General features: G+C 38.8%; 2 protein-coding genes across 3 annotated transcripts in view; both read left to right on the forward strand.

Annotated features, from left to right (window-relative positions):
• Nucleotides 1-301: 301 nt before the first annotated feature.
• Nucleotides 302-8,429, forward strand: LOC144048370 (SH2 domain-containing protein 6). The gene is made up of 19 exons (XM_077560252.1): nt 302-387; nt 1,701-1,726; nt 1,801-1,829; nt 1,911-1,948; nt 2,103-2,220; nt 2,655-2,704; nt 2,786-2,822; nt 3,006-3,092; nt 3,677-3,705; nt 4,081-4,117; nt 4,226-4,298; nt 4,406-4,436; nt 4,546-4,582; nt 4,782-4,872; nt 5,014-5,051; nt 5,146-5,186; nt 5,268-5,336; nt 5,886-6,044; nt 6,228-8,429. Exons 1-19 carry the CDS (start codon nt 379-381, stop codon nt 6,342-6,344), a joined length of 1,116 nt encoding a protein of 371 aa, XP_077416378.1. The 5' UTR covers nt 302-378; the 3' UTR covers nt 6,345-8,429.
• A 1,220-nt stretch (nt 8,430-9,649) lies between these two features.
• The window catches only part of cltcl1 (clathrin, heavy chain-like 1), a 31,006-nt gene continuing 20,386 nt past the window's right edge, over nt 9,650-20,269 (forward strand). Inside the window, exons 1-3 of one of the 2 annotated variants that reach the window (XM_077561240.1) lie at nt 9,650-10,080; nt 19,319-19,526; nt 19,996-19,998. In XM_077561240.1, coding sequence (XP_077417366.1) covers nt 10,039-10,080; nt 19,319-19,526; nt 19,996-19,998 — 253 coding nt within the window. In that variant the 5' untranslated portion in view covers nt 9,650-10,038. The remainder of the gene's footprint in view (nt 10,081-19,318; nt 19,527-19,995; nt 19,999-20,269) is intronic. The other variant, XM_077561239.1, reaches the window with a different exon arrangement.

Below are 20,269 nucleotides of genomic sequence, written 5' to 3' on the forward strand. Positions count from 1 at the left end.
CAATGTTTGATAGATACCTATTCATCCACTACACAAACAAAATTCTCCTACGTGAAACGATTAATTGTACAGTGGATATAAAAAGTCTACACACCCCTGTTCAAATGCCAGATTTTTGAGATATAAAAAAAAAAACTTTTCTACCGTTTATGTGAACAATAACCAGGTAAATGCCTGATTTACTCTTTTTACACCAGATTGCACACCAATTTTTTTTTTTTTACAAAGTGGTGTCAGGAGGCGTGGCTCCACGGCAGGTAGAAAAAAATGCAAACGAGTCGAGAGTGCTCTCGCAGCTTGAGCGCATTTGCCAAGTTGGACACCAAACAAAGACGGCGATTTCCTCATCGCTTGAGTTAGGAGACTTCATCTCAAATCATGAAAATGGTAATGTATATTTGTCCAACAGAATGTTAATTTATTCTATCATGTCATTTCACATGTTCTATGAGTTTCTTTTTTGAATATGCTGGATTAAAACCTGAGTGATTTTGTAATTCAGTAATTCAAGCATAATTATGCTGCAGTTTGGCATATTTGAGAAAAAAAATTGTGCTGCAATAAATGTCTCATGAAGTCTTTTTATGAAACCGACAGGACTGTAAATTCAGACAGCTTTTCAAAAAATCAATATACTGTACTATACAGTAGACACAGTCATGCTTCTCTTGTATGCAAAGAGAATAATTTGAATGCTGCAGATTTCACTCCATTGTTAAGGGTTTTTATTTCCTTTACCCCCTTTAATGTGACACACTACAGTGTCTTGTTTGTGTGTGTCCGTCTTCAGTGATACCAATTTTCAAATTTTTAGTTTGACATCTTAAAGTAAAAAAATGCTATTTATTATACGTGCAATTGAATAATCTGCTGAGGATAATTCACAAATGAGGAAAAGTCAGTTGTCTTTTATAATTTTTGTTTCTTCCTGGTTCTGTTATGTCATGAAAAGCATCCTTGTCCATGAGTGACATGCTACATGTTGGCATGCAAGTGTAATCACACGTAAGATAATCATTTACTCTATGTCAACACTTCTTTCATGACAATTTACACCCGAGGAGTCGTAAGGGAGAACAGACGGGACTGTCGCTATCACTTCCTGATTTGATGCAATCTTTCATCTTCTATTTTCCAGCAGTGAAACATAAACTACTGTATATTGCACTTTGCACAATGCATTCATTTCAAATGAGAAGTGTAAAATAAACCATTTTATAATAGGCTTATCTTTTGACAACTTAATTGAAATACACATTACCTATTAGTGTTCATTTCTCTCTACATTTAACTCTATCTTGCTTTACAGCAAGAATATGTGACTGCGTAGTAAAAGAAAAAACAAATTCATTTTACTTATAGATAAGCAGCAATACTAAAATGAAAGAAAGAAAAAAGAAAAGAAAAAAAGAGAGCAATGATGATGACATGTCAAATCAGTAAAATTACCGAATGAACAATACTGAGCTCTCCAGAAAAAAAAAAAAGATAAGCAGCAATACATTACTAATGTGATTTTTTTTTTAATGCTAGTTAAGATTTATCCAGTATTGATTTTACTGCCCGAACAAAGCATCCATCAGTGAGAGCTTCTGTCTGACTCATGTTTGAGTAGCAAAACCAAGTAAACGATTAAAAGCACACATTCCAGAGAGCACAAAGTTGTAGTGAACATATGACTATTTTTCTGCTTCTTGCAGAGTTTCTTTGGCAAACTGAAGAACATGTAAGTATAAAGATGTCAAACGTCTATTTTTGTGTAACGCTAAACTGAGACAAGCATCTTTTATCCCCATGCAGAGGCCCTCCGGCGCCACCTAAGAGGACAGGTGATGCCACGTCCCTCTAAAAAAGGGCATTTATCACTTTGCTTCTATTATTCTGCATTACTAACTGGATCATTGTGTCAGGCAACAACGAAGACTTGGGGTGGAAACCGCATGCAGTTGTAAGTAAATTGTTTTAATATCAGAGCTGATATCCTCATACAGTGGTTATAAAAAGTATACACCCCCCCTGTTCCAATGTCTGGTTTACAATATTAGGCAAATATACTGTCCTTACGAAAACAGTGAGGCAACCATGTGGACTAAATATTTCAGTGGCAGGAAGATGAGGAAGACGGGGAGGAGGAGGAAAGTGACATGTATGAAGTTCCTCCCTGCGAGCGTCCAGCTGTCACAGTCCCGCCGAGACAAGTGGAAGAAAATGTTTATATGGGTAAGAAACACTTTTCATACTCACACAGAAAGGGAATTGAGATACGAGTGAACCAACTTCCAAGTTTTTTTTTTAAGGCTATTCAGCCAATTTTTTGCAGTGAACACAATTCACTTCACAAGAAGCTGCACTTTGGCAAAGAAGAGGCTTCAAGCTGTTCATTGCCAGTTGAAGTTCACTATAAAGTGGAACAAAACAAAGACAATTACACTTTGTGTATTTCAAAAAGCCACGTAGTTTAGCCTTAGCTAATAGCGCTAATTAGCATCTATGTTACGATGCTATACCACTTTATGTAGAAGATGAAACTCAAATGTAGAAAAAAAAATATAACTGTACTCACAGTCATACAGTAGCCTATATTATTTATCCTCTGTTAAGAACAAGGACAAGCGCTATGGTAAATGGATGGATGACTAGTTCTAATTTTGCAGAACGAACCTCCAGTGCTGCACCTGCATCAAGAATGGGCGGAAAACTTCAGGTAAATATAGCAATGGATGTCTGTTTCTGGTCACTTTGCAATATATTTGCAAAAGTTTTTCTTTCTTTTTGTCACCTACAGAAACCTCAACATGCTAAGGAGTCTAACGGCAAGAAACGTGAGTCACAGCTTACAGCGGCACTGTCGAATATTGTACAGTATTCTATAGTGTTTACTTTAGCAATATCTGCCTCACTGTAAGAAGATTGAAGGTTCAGAGTTAGGTCATTCACAGGAGAGCTGGTCAAAAAAAAAAATGTTATTATGAACATGATCTTGAAAGTCTTTTGTCATCCTTCAGCGCCTGAGGTTGACAGAAACGAGAAGCCCGGCAGGAAAAAGATGGCATCTCCTCCTGCTCCCTTTCTTACGTCTACCACAGAGGAAGGTGCAGTAATACATGTTGACTCATACAAATGCAGTTTTTTGGTTGTTTTTTTTCTAATGGCAAGGATAACATCCATTTCAAAATAAATATGCATTTTGCTTCACCGTGAGGACAAAACTATCGGGACACCTGGTCATTGCCAACCTAAAAGGAAATAAGGAGTTGATCGCTTTCAACTTTACATCTTCTACTCTTCTGGCAAGACTTCCTCACTAAAGTTTGGAGTGTGTGTAAAGTACACTTATAGTATGTGTTAGAAGAATCATGCGGTAATGGCGCCCTCTTGTGTCTCTGTGCAGCATTTCAGCTGACATAGTGCCAGTACAACAGTAAGGGCAGTGAACTTTGCCTATACTGTACATTACAGTAAAAGCATTGTTTTACAGAAGGATTATATTCATCTATCTATCTATCTATCTATCTATCTATCTATCTATCTATCTATCTATCTATCTATCTATCTATCTATCTATCTATCTAATCTTGATAGCTAGCTAACAAGCTCACTCACTAGCTAGCTATGTCTCTAGAGCGCTCTCTATGCCATTCATCTTTCTTTATCTATTTTTCTGTTTGCATTTCAGACGTATATTTGGATCCGAATGAGGAACAGGTAAATTAATTGAAAAGCGCCATGTTCTAGTCATCTCATGATCCAACTTCATGGATATCTGAAACAACAACAACAAATTAATTTCAGCATCAATAGCCTACTATTGTAGTTATCCAGCAACAAAAATGGAGATGCAGTGTACAGGCTGTTTACACCACTGTAAAAAAAATAATAAACTAAAAAATCATTTTGAACATTATAATTGAAAACATACATAAGATTTGATTGTCTTTTGTGTATTTATTGTATCAATTATGTGATACAATTCTCCAGAATAAAATGTGTTTAATTTAATGCTAAATATGACCCACACATACAGTATAGTGGAATTCTCCTACTACCAACCATCAAACGCTGTGTGTTCTCATGTTTCAGAGGGATAACGACGACCTGTATTTAGAACCAGCAGCTGGTAGGTTGCATGAATGTGGACTAGATCACGTTGATTAAATGTTTGCATAGTTTGTATGAAAAGTCTTCCAGATGCGAATCTTAATTTCATTCCCTTCCTGCCCCTCAGCTTGCCCTCCGGCCCCCCAGGGCCCGATGAGAATGTCATCATCCACCAAGACGTCACTCACGCATTCGCCCATGTATGTGCTCGTCCACCACTGATACAGTTGATCAGGAGTTCCTAATCTTGTGGCATTTGAATGTACAATATACAGCCATATTGCACTGACATGCTTTCATTATGCAGAATGAAGCCTCCACTTCCAAGAGCCAAGTCAGTGAGTTGTCCATGTTCTCTTCCCATTTAAAACATTAGAACTTTTCCTTCTAATTGAGATAGACGACAAAATTGAGTGCAAGCAGTGACGTCTGTTTCCTTCCTTTCAGAATTCCTTCCTGCCTTCCTTGACAGAGGCAAAAACAGGTAGAACCCCTTTTACTATTTTTTTTTTGCAATGGATGTAAAAGTCATCACACCCTTGTTCAATCTTTTGACATTTTGCTCCCACTTTGCATTCAAACAGGGGTGTGTAGACTTTTTTTTTTTTTTTTTTAATATCTGATGTGCTTGCACTAATTGGCTTTGAAAATCAACACACACATTCACATTTCAAACATTTCAGCTCCTAATTTTGAAGCAAGATTCATCACCTCCAAACTGCCCTTGCTAACAGAAGGTTTTAAGCCAGCCAGTCTAAAGGAAACTATGCTCAGGTCAGTCACCAAGTGCAATAGATTAAAGTATGCTAATATGTGTAATGTTTATAAGCATTTTAATTCATATTAGCTTTACTTTAGAGGTCAATTGTATACTAAAGCTATGATTGATTATTAACATTTCGGTATATATTTCAGCCACGCAAATCCTCTCATGCTTAAGACTAAGAATGCAAGTAAGCTTCTTTAATTTTCAACAAAATTGCATGTATCATCACTGAATTTCAGGTTTTTATGTTTTAATAAAAACATTTTATTTTGTATTTTGAGCTTCTGGTGGCGGAAGAACAACCAAACAATTGGGGATTGAGGTAAATTAAAAAAATTTAAAAAGTTGCAGAATATTTCATGTTTTCAATTAATGATGTGCTTACTGTACGTTCACATTATAGGACAAAGAATGGTTTGCTGGTGATTGCACCAGGAAAACAGCAGAGGATCTTTTACTGAGAGCCAATAAGGTAAAATAATGCTTTCATGCATGGCAGCGTTTTGATCAACTTTACAGGCACATTTTTCTCAATAATGTTGGTTGAATTAAAATTTGTAAAACTTTGGGGTCATTCGACTTGAAAACCTCCACGGTATACAGTACGTGCATCTCCATCCATAATAAATTTAAATAATGAGGGATTTTTTTTTTTTTCTATTTCGGTTGTTCAGTATAAAAAAAAAAGAGAATTTCATATATTAGATCAATTCATTACACAGAGAGTGGAAATTTTATTTTTTATTTTTTATTTTTTTATTTATTCTTTTTTATGATTACAGCTTACATGTAACTACAGACAAATATTACCCATCTAAAAAAAATACTGTATATTACATAAGAAGCAATAAAAATGATTTTGATGATATAGAAATTCTGAAATGTATTTTACCGTTTTTAATAAAACTGTATAATATGAGTTTCACTTTTAATCAACGTTCCCACGATACTGACATTTATTGAGATGCATCTGTATTTATCTTGGTTGTTACCAGTCGACCTCTCTCTTGTTCATTCGTAGGACGGCGCCTTCCTCATCCGACACAGCTCGGCCCAGAGCGCCCGACAGCCTTTCACCCTCGCTGTGCTCTACCAGCACAAGGTCTACAACATTCCCGTCCGCTTCCTGGAGGAGATGCAGGGCTTTGCTTTGGGAAAGGAGGGCAAGAAAAGGGAAGAGGTGAACTCAGATCGAATAGTCTTCTAGACAGTCTAGAGACTCTAGACTCCATTCTGGACTATTCTAGACCAATAATTACGGAATGGCCAAGATGAAAATGGGCGACGCATCAGCCTTAAAGATTAGAGGAGAGCTTGAAAGCCTGTACGAATGATAAATCTGAATTTCTCTCCCCTCCATTAGGTTTTCACCAGCCTGGACGAGATAGTGATGCACCACAAGAAGAACCAGCTCTATCTGATTGACAGCAAGAGCCAGGCCAAGCACGCTGTCTATTTATCTCACGTTGCACGCTGCTAACCTTCACATTTCACAGAATCGGTTACAATCTTCATGCTGAAAATGGTGTCACACATTATTGGACACTGCACGTTATTGGGCACAAAAACTGCTTGAAATGACATCTCACAGCATTAGCATTACAGAGCTAAAATGGGGGACACTCCAATGACCAAACTACAATAGTGCCTTGAGATAGGAGTGACCCGACGCATTACAAAAAAATGTTTTTGGGGTGGATGATGGAATGGTCATTTCCATTCATTTCAATGGGGTAAGGTGATTATAGATATGAGTGTATTGAGTAACAAATATGGTCATATAAAGAATTAAAATGAATTGTACACAAATAATAAAATTTAAAAAAAAATCTACAATATGTCCCTTTTAAAACTCAAGAGGTAATCAAAACACAATACTAACAAAAATACAGCTCATGAATTAGAATAATATGTCTATTCAAATTTCTATTGAGTATATTTAACATTATGGGCCCAATTCAGGGTTTTTCCTGTGTACAAAATTCAGAGGCGGCCACCTCAAGTGAGTCAAATTTACAGAATACATGCACGACAAGACGCATGGTCAGGATTAGGGATGTTTAATACCACTTTTTTCCTGACCGATACGCAACCCTTAAGTAGTCACTGCTACTGATACCAAATACCGATACCACTAGTAAATCAAATTTCCCACCAATAGATCATGACAGATGATTTTAAAGAAAGACCTATCTATACATCCCAATATATTATTTTTCCTTAAAATTGCATGAAGTTAATGGCAACTTTGTATTTATATAATTTCTAATTTCTTGTCCCTGATCGCAAAAAACGGCCTTAATGGTATCGGTTACCGCCGTGAGTACCGATACCTTAAAATAAGATTGGTATTGGCAATGATACCGATACCTGGTATCGGTAGTCACCCATCATAGTCAGGATGATACCATCTCTGCCTCAATTTGAGCCAGGAAAAACTCTGCGATTGCATTAACTGCATAAAGCGATGATCCAACTTTTTGATCGTACCAATAATCCAATTCTTACAGGCTAAACACATCACCACCAGCTCCTTTCCTTTTTTGTCTTTGTTTTAATTTTTTATCATGTGTAGGCCAAGTCATGGTGGAAAAACAAGTCAGGGTAAATGAATAGTTTGACCTGATCCACAGGCAGGCATACTTATAAATAAACAGATTCAAGCTCGAGAGTTTAGATAGCAAAAGAGGTCAGGAAGGAGGACTGTAAACAAACAAGCAGATAAATCAAGTGTAGTCGCAGCATCATTAAATTATCCAGTCACATCCAGTAACAGCTACGCAACTGTTGCCATGTTGCGTTCCTTTGCTTCAAAGTCCTTTAGAGGGATAAAACAACATAATGCCTCTTTAAGAGAAACGCTTGTGAGTGGTGAGGCTGCCGCAGTGGCTGGTTTAGCCTAATAATGAACACTGAATGACTTCCTGGAGACGCTGCAATTTGTCAGACGGGGGTGTGAGGCATTCTGCTGTGATGACGTGCTATGTGTTTCCCAGACTGGCACTCAATAACATCCTGTGATCACTATTGATAAGAATATGTCATAGGTAGGCTCACTATATATGCTGTGGAATAAAAGGGATGGATGTTTGATTCAATTTCTGTGAAGAAAAAAAAACTGTTATTTTTTAAAATTATTTTAATTGGGCATCAGTTTTGATGCCATTTTGGAGATTAAAGTTACCCAGAGTTGTCATCATAGCCCCACACACAAAATGTACTTATTATTTAACAGTTCAAATTGAACAGTTGATTATTAGCTCATAACACATCCTTTCTATTAGCATAAATATGAATCTTCTTGTGCCATACCAAAAAATTTGACATCATTTGAAATATGACTACTTGCTACTACTTCTTTATCAAAACTGATGATGAAGTGCTGACTCCATGAGTGAAAATACAAATGATGCTTTTATGTCGACTTTATCAGGACTTTTGGGACGCTTACGAACAAGTAGCCGCTCACTTAATCGCTCCGCCCACTGCCGTCATCATCGTCATGGTAACGGAAGCCATACTGTTCATAAAAAGGAGTGAGCAGTGCTTATTTGTCGAGACCTAAGGACCCTCCCCCCCAAAAAAAGAGTGGATATTCTTGATTCTTGGGGTAATTTGACGATGACAAGGGAACTGATTAAAACTGAAAAATCAATTACAGTAGATGTTTCATTTGAATTAAGGTTTTTTTTTACACAGCTCATTAAAACGTGATATAATAGGAGCAATAATTGGCTATGTTATGAAATTTTAAAATGTCTATGTCATTTTGGGACACCCTGTAAATAATGTATTATCATTACCCCCTCTCATAAAGAGTAGGCCTAAAGTGTATTATTTACTACTTTCTTCACAGAGAAACAAGTGTTGTAAGAAAGATTCATACACACGACACGTGTGTCTGAATCATGGCAGTTGACTCGCGTCCATCTTTTAAAACTGGCAATACACTTTATTCATTCCTTTTTCACACACAACCTAACTTCCAGTAGAAGAACTTGAACATGCATTAGGCTCTCTCTCTTCTGCCTTAAACAGTAGCTCCTTTGATTGGCTCTGCAGTGTTTACATCCTGTGGGCAATTCTGAGTCACTTTCAGCCTCTGTTAAGTGTTATTCAGTTCAGTGCACTAATTGTACCACAAGTATTGTGAATTTAAAATGGGCGTAGTATTTACAACCATTTACAGTTTAAAGGCAAGTAATCCGCTATTATCCACATTAGATAGATAGATAGATAGATAGATAGATAGATAGATAGATAGATAGATAGATAGATAGATAGATAGATAGATAGATAGATAGATAGATAGATAGATAGATAGATAGATAGATAGATAGATAGATAGATAGATAGATATTCACGGTGCCTAAATACGGTCCTCGAGAGCCCCAATCTAGCCTTGATGTTTCCCTCCACGTACCTCATTATGTTTAGGATCCTTATTATGTTTCTGCAAAGCTTACTTATGAGCTGATCAGTTGATTCAGGTGCGTTGGAGGAGGTAGACATCTAAAACAGGCTTGAGAGGGGCTCTCAAGTACCGGACTTGGGCACCTCTTTTCCGCAATGGGATCAGGTTGGGCACTTCCTATTTAATACGCAGTGAAAATGTAGAATGGCTGCAAAACGCGTGTTTGTGAATTAGTTTGTGTGTAATATAATTGTGGGCTGGCTGGTGATTTCAAAGTTGGAAACGTTGGGCTGAGGAGTAAACGGAGGAGGTCTTCGGCGGAGGGGTACACACACACACACACACTACACATCTGACCTTCTAGCGTTGACAGCCGTGAGAAAAAAACCTCCGAGGGCTCACTCGTCTCACTTCTTAGACTGTCTCGACGTGGATTTTCATTTTTGGACTTCCCCTCACGCGTGTGTTTATTCCGGGGACACACGATGGAACGGTTACACGCGAGTCTTGATCGTTAACGTGCACTAGTTTTCTCGGCGTAGGTGCGGCCGGTTTCACGACCGATTTTGGGGGGGGCTCTGAATGGGAGTAGCAGTCGCCGTGGGAGAGTGAGATTCGAACGTCTCTCATATATTCCACTTTCTAGGGGACGTTGGGAGCGGACACTTAAAAGGAGCACCTCCAAATCCATTCCTGGCTGCCCCCCCTTTCCCTTTTCCTTTCTACGAGGAGCCTTTTGGCGGAGAAGCGTCTCGAAATAATGGCCCAGATACTGCCCATACGATTCCAGGAACATCTGCAGGTAAGGCAAAAACGCTCCATAAAAAAACGAATCATCCCCCCCCCCCCTCACACACACACACACACCTCCTCTTTGGCGCAGTTCCTCGCCCTTGTGTCCGCACACAGGCGGCACATGTCGCATTTAAATGGGAATGTGAAAGCAGAGCTGCGGGCTGTTGCTCAATATAGCCACAGGCCTGGATTAGCCAAAGGATGACTTGGAGAAATTGAACACTGTGCACTGTGCGTGTAGTCATTTTACCTGCTGATAAATACACACACACACAAAAGGTAACTGCCATGTGAACTGCAAGCGTCTCCGTCAGTGCAGTCACTTGCGGTGTTTTGACACTTTACATTGCAGTGAAACCAGCCAAGGCTCAGCTGGTCTCTTTTGTAACTGAGACTGAATGGTTCTAAAGCGCTGTGCAGCTTGCATGTTGTCATGCCCTGCAGCAGCATCCTTACTAGCCCTGGAATTTCTAAAAAAAAATAAAAAAAACACCCCTGTTTGATTCATATAGTCCAAAAAAGTGTAATTTTTATGTAAAATATAGAAAACTTTTTTTTTTTTTTTTAATGACTCAATTAAAAGTATGGCACACAAAAGTTATGTAACTATTGGACCACATTTTTTTTTTCTTCAAGATAATCTTCTTAAAGGTTAAATGCAAATGTATGACTTCATAATTGAAATACAACTCAGCTGTTCTTAGGCAGTGATTCTTTTGTTTACCAGCAGTGGTACCTCACTTAAAGAATCACTTGGCTTATCGTAGGACAGCGATCGAATTGCCAAATTAATTTGTAACTGCCTCTCAGTCTCAGTTCTGAGGTTCAGGGCGAGAATCTTGCCTATGTGGAGTTTGCTGATTTCTCACAGTTTCCACAATCCAAAAACATGTTTCTAAGGGTAATTGAAGAGTCTGAATTGTCCATAGGTGTGAATGGTTGTTGCAGCTGGGATAAGCTCTAACTAACTAGCGATCCCAGTGAGGATAAACGATGTTAGAAACTGGATGGTCTTGAGGGGCTAAATTATTGTGCCCGCTTGAATTCTGCAAAGTAACAAGCGGCCAGAGAAATTTCTGCTGATATCAAATGTGTTGGCTGCGGCATAATTTCACTTAAACATGCTTGGTGGTGATTTTATAGAAATCATTCCCCTCATGTCCTATACTCGAAGACGTCAATTCTCTCTGGATATCTTAACAGTAAGTCAAGTAGACAAATATTGTATTCATTGTTTTATTCACAGCTATCATTTCCACCGTGGCACACAGGAACCTCGAACCCGTCTCTTTTAGGGTCAGACATACAGGCCTGTGCTGTACTGCTCTCTTGGTGCATGTCTCCCGCACGCACACACACACACACACTCGCCCACTTGTCTAGAATATGGTGAATTATGACTCATCTTGCTAGTCCACCCCCCCCCCCCCCTGCACGTCAACGTAATTGTGCTGATCAATGTTTTTTTTCTGCTAGTTTGTACTGGGGGGTTTTGTGCACGTCAACCTTCCCGAAAAGGATGTTTCCCAATGTAGCCGGTGAAGTTCCAAGAAGTGAAGTCCTAGGTTTGATACTTCAAGGATCCGAAACAAAAGTCAGAAATGCAGTAGTCTTTCACCAAGTCATAATTATGGTAAATATTAGTATGAAAACGATTTATTTGTGATGGAAAAACAGTCCCCGCAGTGAAGTTTCAAGGTCACTCTCCACCCCAACCCCCCCTTATCATCTGACTGGGACCACCTGGGGTTGTTTAGCATTTTTATGCTCTTCACATATGGCGATTGGTTGTTAATTGCCATCTGTCGCTTTAATACAGAAAGTAACTAGAAACTGAGGCCGAACAGTTAAACCCCCCCCCGGTAACATATCGTACACCTTTATTCTGTACTTCCTCAATATGTCTACAATTTATCATTAGATCACATGTGCTATTTACAATAAAATTGAAAATACAATAACATTGAAAATAGTCACAACAGAAGTCAAGATTTCTCAACAACCGAACTCTTGGACAACACATTATTTCATATTGTCACGTTGTTAGCAGTGATATACTGCCTTGCTGTTCATTTCCATACTGCCACAACAGAACACACAAGTCAGAAAAGACTCAGTGTTCTTCCCTTGGCAGAAAAAAAAAAAAAGTCACAAAATGCCCCTTTAAACGGTTCTGGGATTTAGAAAGAGAAACAAACTGACAGTTATATGCTTGTCTGCGGAGGAACAATTTCCACCATGATGTCCCATAGCAGCCCCTCTGCTTGGCGTCTTGCTGCCAGAAAACTTTGTGACGTACCCCCTCCTCCTCCTCCTCCTCCTCCTCCTCCTCCTCCTCCTCCTCCTCCTCCTCCCCTCGTCTGTAGCTTGTTGTTATGGTAACAGAAGGCAGTGAAATGGCCTTTCACTAGAAAAAGCACAGAACCCCCCCACCTTCTCCTCCCTCCCCGCCCTCTTCTTCTGGCCAGCAGCCCCACTTTTGCCAGCCCAAGATCCTTTATCCACCAAAGTATGACTGGTGGGCTCCTTTCTCATCAATGACGCTTCCTGGCAATCTCGGGGTTATTAGTTCAACGGACTTTTGACTTTGTGTTCTCCTTGGCTAGAGATGGTGAAGCAGCTACTAGAAATCATGCTCTGGCACAGTCTTACACCCCTGTGAACAAAGTTGGCTCCAGCAGACTGAAAAAATGCTTGGAATTTCAAACCGGGGGGACTTTGGGCCTCAAGTTGTTGAGCATTTTCTTTCAAGGCCTTGTATTTACTGCTATTTTTTGCCGTTTGGGTCGGAGTTCACGGATGTAACACGGGCCCGGAAGCACTGAGTGGTGCCAGTCAGATGTAGATGTATTCGCTTGGAAAGAACTGTCATCATCTGGACAAAACTGTTCGTTTGTGTCCACCATCATTCTTTGTTGTCTGCTTAGTTGTGTTTTGTATTAAAGAGGGAAAAGTCTAACTCTATGGTTATGTTCACACAACAGGTCAATTCTCATCCCCAGGTGAGAGTGTTTCGGGGAAACTACTGACAATCGTCCGTCAATCTCCAAAGTTATTGAGAGTAACAAAGATACTTTTATGTTTGGTTTTGTTTTATGTATGGTGACCCCAAGTTAAAAACAGTTTTTAGCCAAAATTAGTGCGTTAATTAAAAAAAAAAAAGAAGTTCTTTTAACACCACAATTTTCTTTTAAACGTGTGATTAATGACTGCCCCTTACTTGGAAAGCCTTGGAATTCCAGTCGCAATGCAGGAGTCAAAATTTAGCAGTAATAAATTTAAATCATTCACTGCCATTGACGGCTGTAGACGACAAAAATTCATTTGAACTATTTCTATTAGTTTTTCCACTTTTGTTAACAAGAGTATGAAAACCTAGAATTGTTTTATTGTACATTTAGAACATATATAAAATGTGTGATTAATTGTGAATTAACTATTGAAGTCATGCAATTAATGACAATTTTAAAAAGTTAATCGCCTGACACAATTAATAAAAATAATTAGAGGCGTCATGCGATTAAATTTTTTAATTGTAATTAATCACATGACTTCACTAGTTAATTCACGATGAATGACAAATTTTACATCAAATCTAGGTTTTTATACTCTTGTTAACAAAAGTGGAAAAAAATGTTAAACTAATGGAAATAGTTCAAATGAATTTTTGACGTCTATAGCCGTCAATGGCAGTAAATGAGTTAATAATAATGCATATATTTGTGGAGACAGGGGCCAAGCTGTATTTTACTTCATGTTAAAGATTATATAGCTCTTAATATGAAAAGAAAAATGCACTGAGATGTCACAGACGTCTTACAAATGCAATTATGCCATCTAGTGGCAGAAAAATGACCAACACAAATCCAGTACAGTACATCTTTTTAATTTTAACTCAATTTTATAAATTATTATCAAATTACTGTATCACTGACTAAAAGATGCCGCCATATTTCTATTAGTCTAACCTTATTTCCCACTTTTATGTTAACAAGAGTATGAAAACTTTCATCCATTTTCAGGACCGCTTATTCCTCACAAGGGTCACAGGGGTGCTGGAGCCTATCCCAGCTGAACGGGTTGCCTGCCAATGCAGTATGAAAACGTATTATATATAAAAAAAAATCTTGCCAATTTTATTGTACATTTAGAACCGATATAAAATTTGCGATTATTGTGAGTTAATTATTGAAGTCGTGCGATTAATTATGATTAAACATTTTAATCACCTGACAGTGAGTGTCGTTGTCCACATTATCTGAATTTCAATTAGCTGCCGTGGGAGCAGTTCACTTGCGACAAGTCCAGGGTGCAGGCCGCCTTTCACCTTGAGTTAACTGTGATACGCTCCAGCCCGGGTCAGAACATGAATAGAATAAGTGGTACGGAAAATGGATGGAGAGATCCGTACGATAAGGCGATAACTATGGATCACTAAGACCGTCAAACGCTGGATAACTTGCAAACATGACAGTCAACTGAGTTTAATGTGGCTTTGCTGCTGGCTGTCTCCGCACAAAGTATAAAACGTCCGCCGGCTCCAATTTGAGTGGGACCCAAACCGACCTGCTGCTCTTGTGGCTGCTAAAACCACTCGGACGTATCCGCACTGATGGAACCGCGGGCCGTGTCAGTCCTTTGGCTGTGATATACAGACCAAGTCAGCAAATTGGCCTCCTCAGGATGTGGAGGAAACGTTGATTTCATCACGCTTGCGTCTAACAACCCCCGCCTGTGAATGAACTGCGACGTTGAGGAGCATCTGTCTGTGTCCAGTCATCTAACGCAATCACACATGTGTGGAAAGCCATTAATGCACTAATTGGGATTTAAAATGGCGCCAGGCCTGACATCCCACACAGATTATTTTCTTACTGTAAATGCCAAAAATACTTTTCGCACACATCCTATCTTGCAGTTAAGCAATAAAAATGAAATGCCGTGAATCTCATCTAAAACTGAATGGAATTTTTCCGGCTTTCCCTCTTAACTATTGCCGACTTAAAATCCAAGTAAGGGCGATCACTACAATGAAAACCAAAGCTACACTTCCACCAGTTCAGTTTGGTTTGCCACTGTATGTTTTGGAACAGTAAACCACGATGTGGCTTTGGTTTCCACACTGTGGTAAAATGGTGATAATTGATCTGGAAACAACAAATGCAGTGTCGCAGTCTCGTAAATCCACTTTATGATGTTGATTACTGCTTAATAGAGATTCCCAGTTGTTCCGTGTAGCTAAACAGCCAATGAAATATGTTGGTAGTCAAACCATGTTTTAATGAGTATCTGCCAGAACTATCCTTGAAATCTGGCCGTGACACGTTTTCTTGAAATTTACTTGGGTGGCCCGCCCAAGTATTAACATGGTGTGGGAAACACTGAAAGCACTTACTTACTTCTATTTGGGGTCTGTACCACTAAAGTAAGGTAAAGGATTTGCAACTTCTGTTAAAAAAAAAAAAAAAAATAATTTTTCTGTTTCGTCTCAGTTGTGTTGTTTTTATCTGCTTATGCGTTCGAAAGCTTCCGCAGCTGATGTGAGGCGTCAGCAGCGCATCCACCCAGTCGGTCCAGTGACTCACCAGATACAGTCCAACGTTGTGTCTTGCCTTAATTTGTACGATTTTGTTTTTGCGATTCTCGTGTCAAGTGGTAAACGCAGCTGTGGAAATGGGAAGGTCCAACATGTGTATGCATGTGTGAAGGGTGTATCACCAGACGTAGTTTGCGGGGCATGATTGGACGTTGTAGCTGAGCTGTGATTTCTGGTCTGGAAGAAGAGGATGTGGAGGGTGGCGGGAGGTGTTTGTTATGCTGAGTCACTCGCTCCACCCTAAACCGTTCGGTTACCAAAGATCTGTTCTTACTGGAATTTGCCACTCCGGCTTCCTTTCTTCTCAGTGGTCCCCATCCCGTCACTCCTTGCAAGATACTGGGCTGGGAACCTCATACTGTTCTTGTCATCTGCTATCCTTATTGCCTCCCTCCTCCACCCGCAGATAGTTTTGGCACTCCAAGGGAAGATGCAGCATATGGCTGTAATACTCCCTCAGGTCTTCTCCTGGGCTTTTCAAGGAGCTTCACGCTTGTACTCGCTCATGTTGCACAATGAAGTCGGCCTCAGTGATATGATGGATTTTTTTTTATAATTTGTTTTAAAGCATTCTGATGGAGGTTTCACACGACTTATTATTATTATTATTATTATTTATTTTTTATCTTATTTTATTATTTATTTTTTATTTTATTTATTTATTTATTTTTACAGAAAAGGTCACTATTATTGTTTCCATTTGGAAATGGGTTGGGCATGCTTTGTCAGTAAAATTTTGATGTTTTTTTTAAAATTTATTATTATTTATTTTTTATTAATTTTGTTTTCTTCAGTGGTGTATGAATATCAGTGCGGGGTGGTGAAGAATCAGGAAGTCTTTTTATGGACACATCGGTAGTAAGAGTCTCCTCCTCTCTGTCGCTCATTTCATCTTGAGGCCAGCAGACGCGAGTGTGGCCTGGCGTACTTCGCTCGTTATCCAACACCAATTTTCAACTACAGTTTTTATCCTTTTTATGTGGCTAAAGATACAACTTAATACGTACTGTGTTTCATGTTTAATTCTCACCTGGTGTCAAGGAAAGGAAAATATTGAAACTTGTCACGTCAACCATGCAGATTCCCTCCACTTTTAAATTGTGTCTGTAGCCTTGTTTTGGCTCACTCAACCAAGCCAGTTGCGAGACAGCGCAGTCTTTGTCATGCGGATTCCTCTCCGCTTGCCTCGGACTGCATAATGTAGTCAGTTGGTCATCAGAAGGAGAGAATCCACACAGCTGGTCTAACTGTGTACAATCAAAAATACAGTCCATGGAGATGACAATTTTGAATGAATTGCATTAGGGCACTTTCAGGAAGTTCCAGATTAAATTGTGTGTTTGCATATGAATCAATTATTCGGTATTGTTCTGTAAATTCTTCTACAGATTTATAGCTGCTGTGAAAAGAGTTTTATTGTAGGTAACATACATGTTAATTAAGTGGCTATTGTTCCATGGATTCATGTAATGCTACACATCATGGCTGCACAACAAACAACTTGTTGGGAATGTTTCTATAAAACTGATTTACTGTATTTCCTTTGAGTCGTTGTTAGATTGTGTCTTGGTTTTGCTTTAGAGTAACTTAAAAAAAAAGGTATTTTTGTAGTTAAACAACATTAACAGCTCATAGATAGTTTTCTTCTAGGCCCTGTTAAACCCTAGATAAGGCTACATGATTAAAAATGAGTTTCCTTTTTCCTACCATAAAATTGTCATTGGAACAGTTTTGCATTTCTTTACATGTACCAATGCCATTTTGTGAATAATGAAAATCCGTGTATAATTTTCGCCCATTGAAATGCATTGGGGATCAAATAAATAAATAAAATAAATTCTTCAAAAAACATTGATGAACATTAACTCATTCACTGCCATTGACGACTATAGACGTAAAAAATTCCTTTGAACCATTTATTTTAGTTTCACATTTTTTTTCCACTTTTGTTAACAAGCGTATGAAAACCTAGAGAAAAAAATGTATTGTACATTTAGAACATATATAAAAGTTGTAATTAATCTTGAGTTAACGAGTGAAGTCATGTGATTAATTAAAATTTTAAAAGAATGAATCGCCTGATGCTGCTAATTAATAAAAAAGAAAAAAGAAAAGATTATTAAAAATTAGGGGGGTGTCTGATGATCATTTTTTAAAATTGTAATTAATCGCATGACTTCAATAGTTAACTCATGATTAATCATATACGTTATATCTGTTCTAAATGTACAATAAAAACAATTCTAGGTTTTCACACTCTTGTTGACAAAAGTGGGGAAAAACGTTAAACTAAAAAAATTTTTGGGGCATTTATAGGCGTCAGTGGCAGTGAATGAGTTAAAAAATTAGGGGCGTCAGGCGATTAAATTATTAAAAATTATGGGCGTCAGGTGATTAAAATTTGTAATTAATCGCATGACTTCACTAGTTAACTCACGATTAATCACACATTTTATACCTGTTCTAAATGTACAATAATTTTCTTCTAGGTTTTCATACTCTTGTTAACAAAAGTGAAAAATAAAGTTTAACTAATAGAAATAGTTCAAATTAATTTTTGACGTCTATAGCCGTTAACGGCAGTGAATGAGTTAAATATACATTTTCCACAAAGCATGTGGGGAAAACTATTTCATATTTACCTGTGATTGTATTAGTCTCTCTTTTGACATTTGTTTTCATTATTCTCACCCAAGTCGTCTTTCTGTAGCAAACCACTTTGTCCTTGACTGCTACTCTTATCTTTTTATGGCTTAGTAAAGGTGAAAAAGAAAAGTGTACAGACGCTCCCCACCTTACGAACGAGTTACGTTCCGGACGATCGTTCGTAAGGTGAATTTGTTCGTAAGTTGCTTCAGTGCTATATTTTGTATTATAATTTATGTTTAAAGCCTATATAAGTATATTGAAGGTTTATATAAGTATGTTTAAGGCTTGTACAAGTAACCTGCATTGGTTTGTACTGAAAAAAACTTTTAATAAAATGGAGAGAATACGTACAGTACTGTACTGTACTACGTATGTTAGAGAGAGAGAGCGAGAGACACACACACAGTATGTACATGTACGTAATAAGATAAATAAAATGAAGTTTAACTTACTTTTGGAAGATGTACTCGATGCTTAAGGAGATGATGGAGGAGGAGGAAGAGGAGGATTTTATATCATGAGAGATTCTTCGTCGTCGCTGGAATCGGCTTCAAAAGTTATTTCCTGCTTCATGGGGACCGGCGTTTTCTTCCTCCTCCTCCTCGCCACGTTGCTCCGCCTCCAATGAGCTCTCACAGCGCCAATCGTCGGTATTAGCGGCGGAAAGAAGCACTACGCGCAATACAAAATCTAACTTACAGCATTTCTTTCCAAACATTTTTCGACATACTGTACGCGCAGAAATGTTCGTATGTACCGTTGTTCGTAACTCGAATGTTCGTAAGTAGGGGGAGCGTCTCTACTACTGTATATGTACAGCCTCAATAGCCTATGCAAGTTCATCGTTTAACATTGCATGGCGTCCATAGATTACATGCAGATGTGAGTTATCATTTTCAAATGTTAAGGTTTGGCTCAGCCACATTGTGTAGTTTCTCACATATTTTAACAGTTTGCACTTAAGGCACCACCGCATTCACTGATGCTTTTCTCCTTTTAGTTGCAGAACCTGGGTGTGAACCCAGCCAACATTGGGTTCAGCTATCTGACCATGGAGTCGGACAAGTTCATCTGCATCAGGGAAAAAGTGGGCGAGCAGAACCAGGTGGTCATCGTGGACCTGTCCGACCCCACCAACCCAATCAGGCGACCCATCTCCGCTGACAGCGCCATCATGAACCCCACCAGCAAAGTCATCGCCCTGAAAGGTGAGCGTAACCTTAAGTTTCCCCATCAGAGGCAACATATTGAGAAAAAAACATAAGCGACGTGGCTTTATTTCAAGAAAAATATTTTCAGACTCATGACGTGTGCATGCTACTCACAATATTGACTTTTAACTTTAGCTTGAAAAGATTAATCTGCGGGTATTGATGTGGGAATGTCACAGTCATTGCATGACTAATGTTTTAATGTGAGAAAGTAAATCAAGATTGACGCTGAGTGCACTCAGTACTGTAGGCCCGATTGTACAAAATTGGTTGTGCAAATTGATTGTGTGCCACACAGAGCGCAAACACAAGCACTAATCGGGATGATTCGCCCGTAATGCTTCTCTCTCTCCGGGCATAATGTGTTCTTGTTTACCCTCTCCCTTTCATCTGTTTGGCTCTGCTCTTTCTTATCTGACTGACTTTTTGTTTTGCTTTCTCTCCCTGGCTTTCTGTCATTTCTCAGACGGTGAGTTGCAAGCCGCCCGCCCGCCCGCCTGACGCTCTGTTGTGATGATGCAGTAGGCGTGGCCGTCTCATAAAAGCTTCCAAAATACCTTTCTCGAGTTCACAGAGCTATTTTGGCTTCCAATCAATCAGAAGGCAGACAACTGTTTAGGAAAGACGCACACACACACACATATACACACGCAGGCTGTACATTGCCTCAACTTAACCCGCTGCCACTGATCTCTTTTGGAGAAGCTGACTTGTGATAGCATGACCCGGTGCGTGCTACT

This window comes from Vanacampus margaritifer, chromosome 3 (assembly GCF_051991255.1).
Source record: "Vanacampus margaritifer isolate UIUO_Vmar chromosome 3, RoL_Vmar_1.0, whole genome shotgun sequence".
NCBI classification, from domain to species: domain Eukaryota; kingdom Metazoa; phylum Chordata; class Actinopteri; order Syngnathiformes; family Syngnathidae; genus Vanacampus; species Vanacampus margaritifer.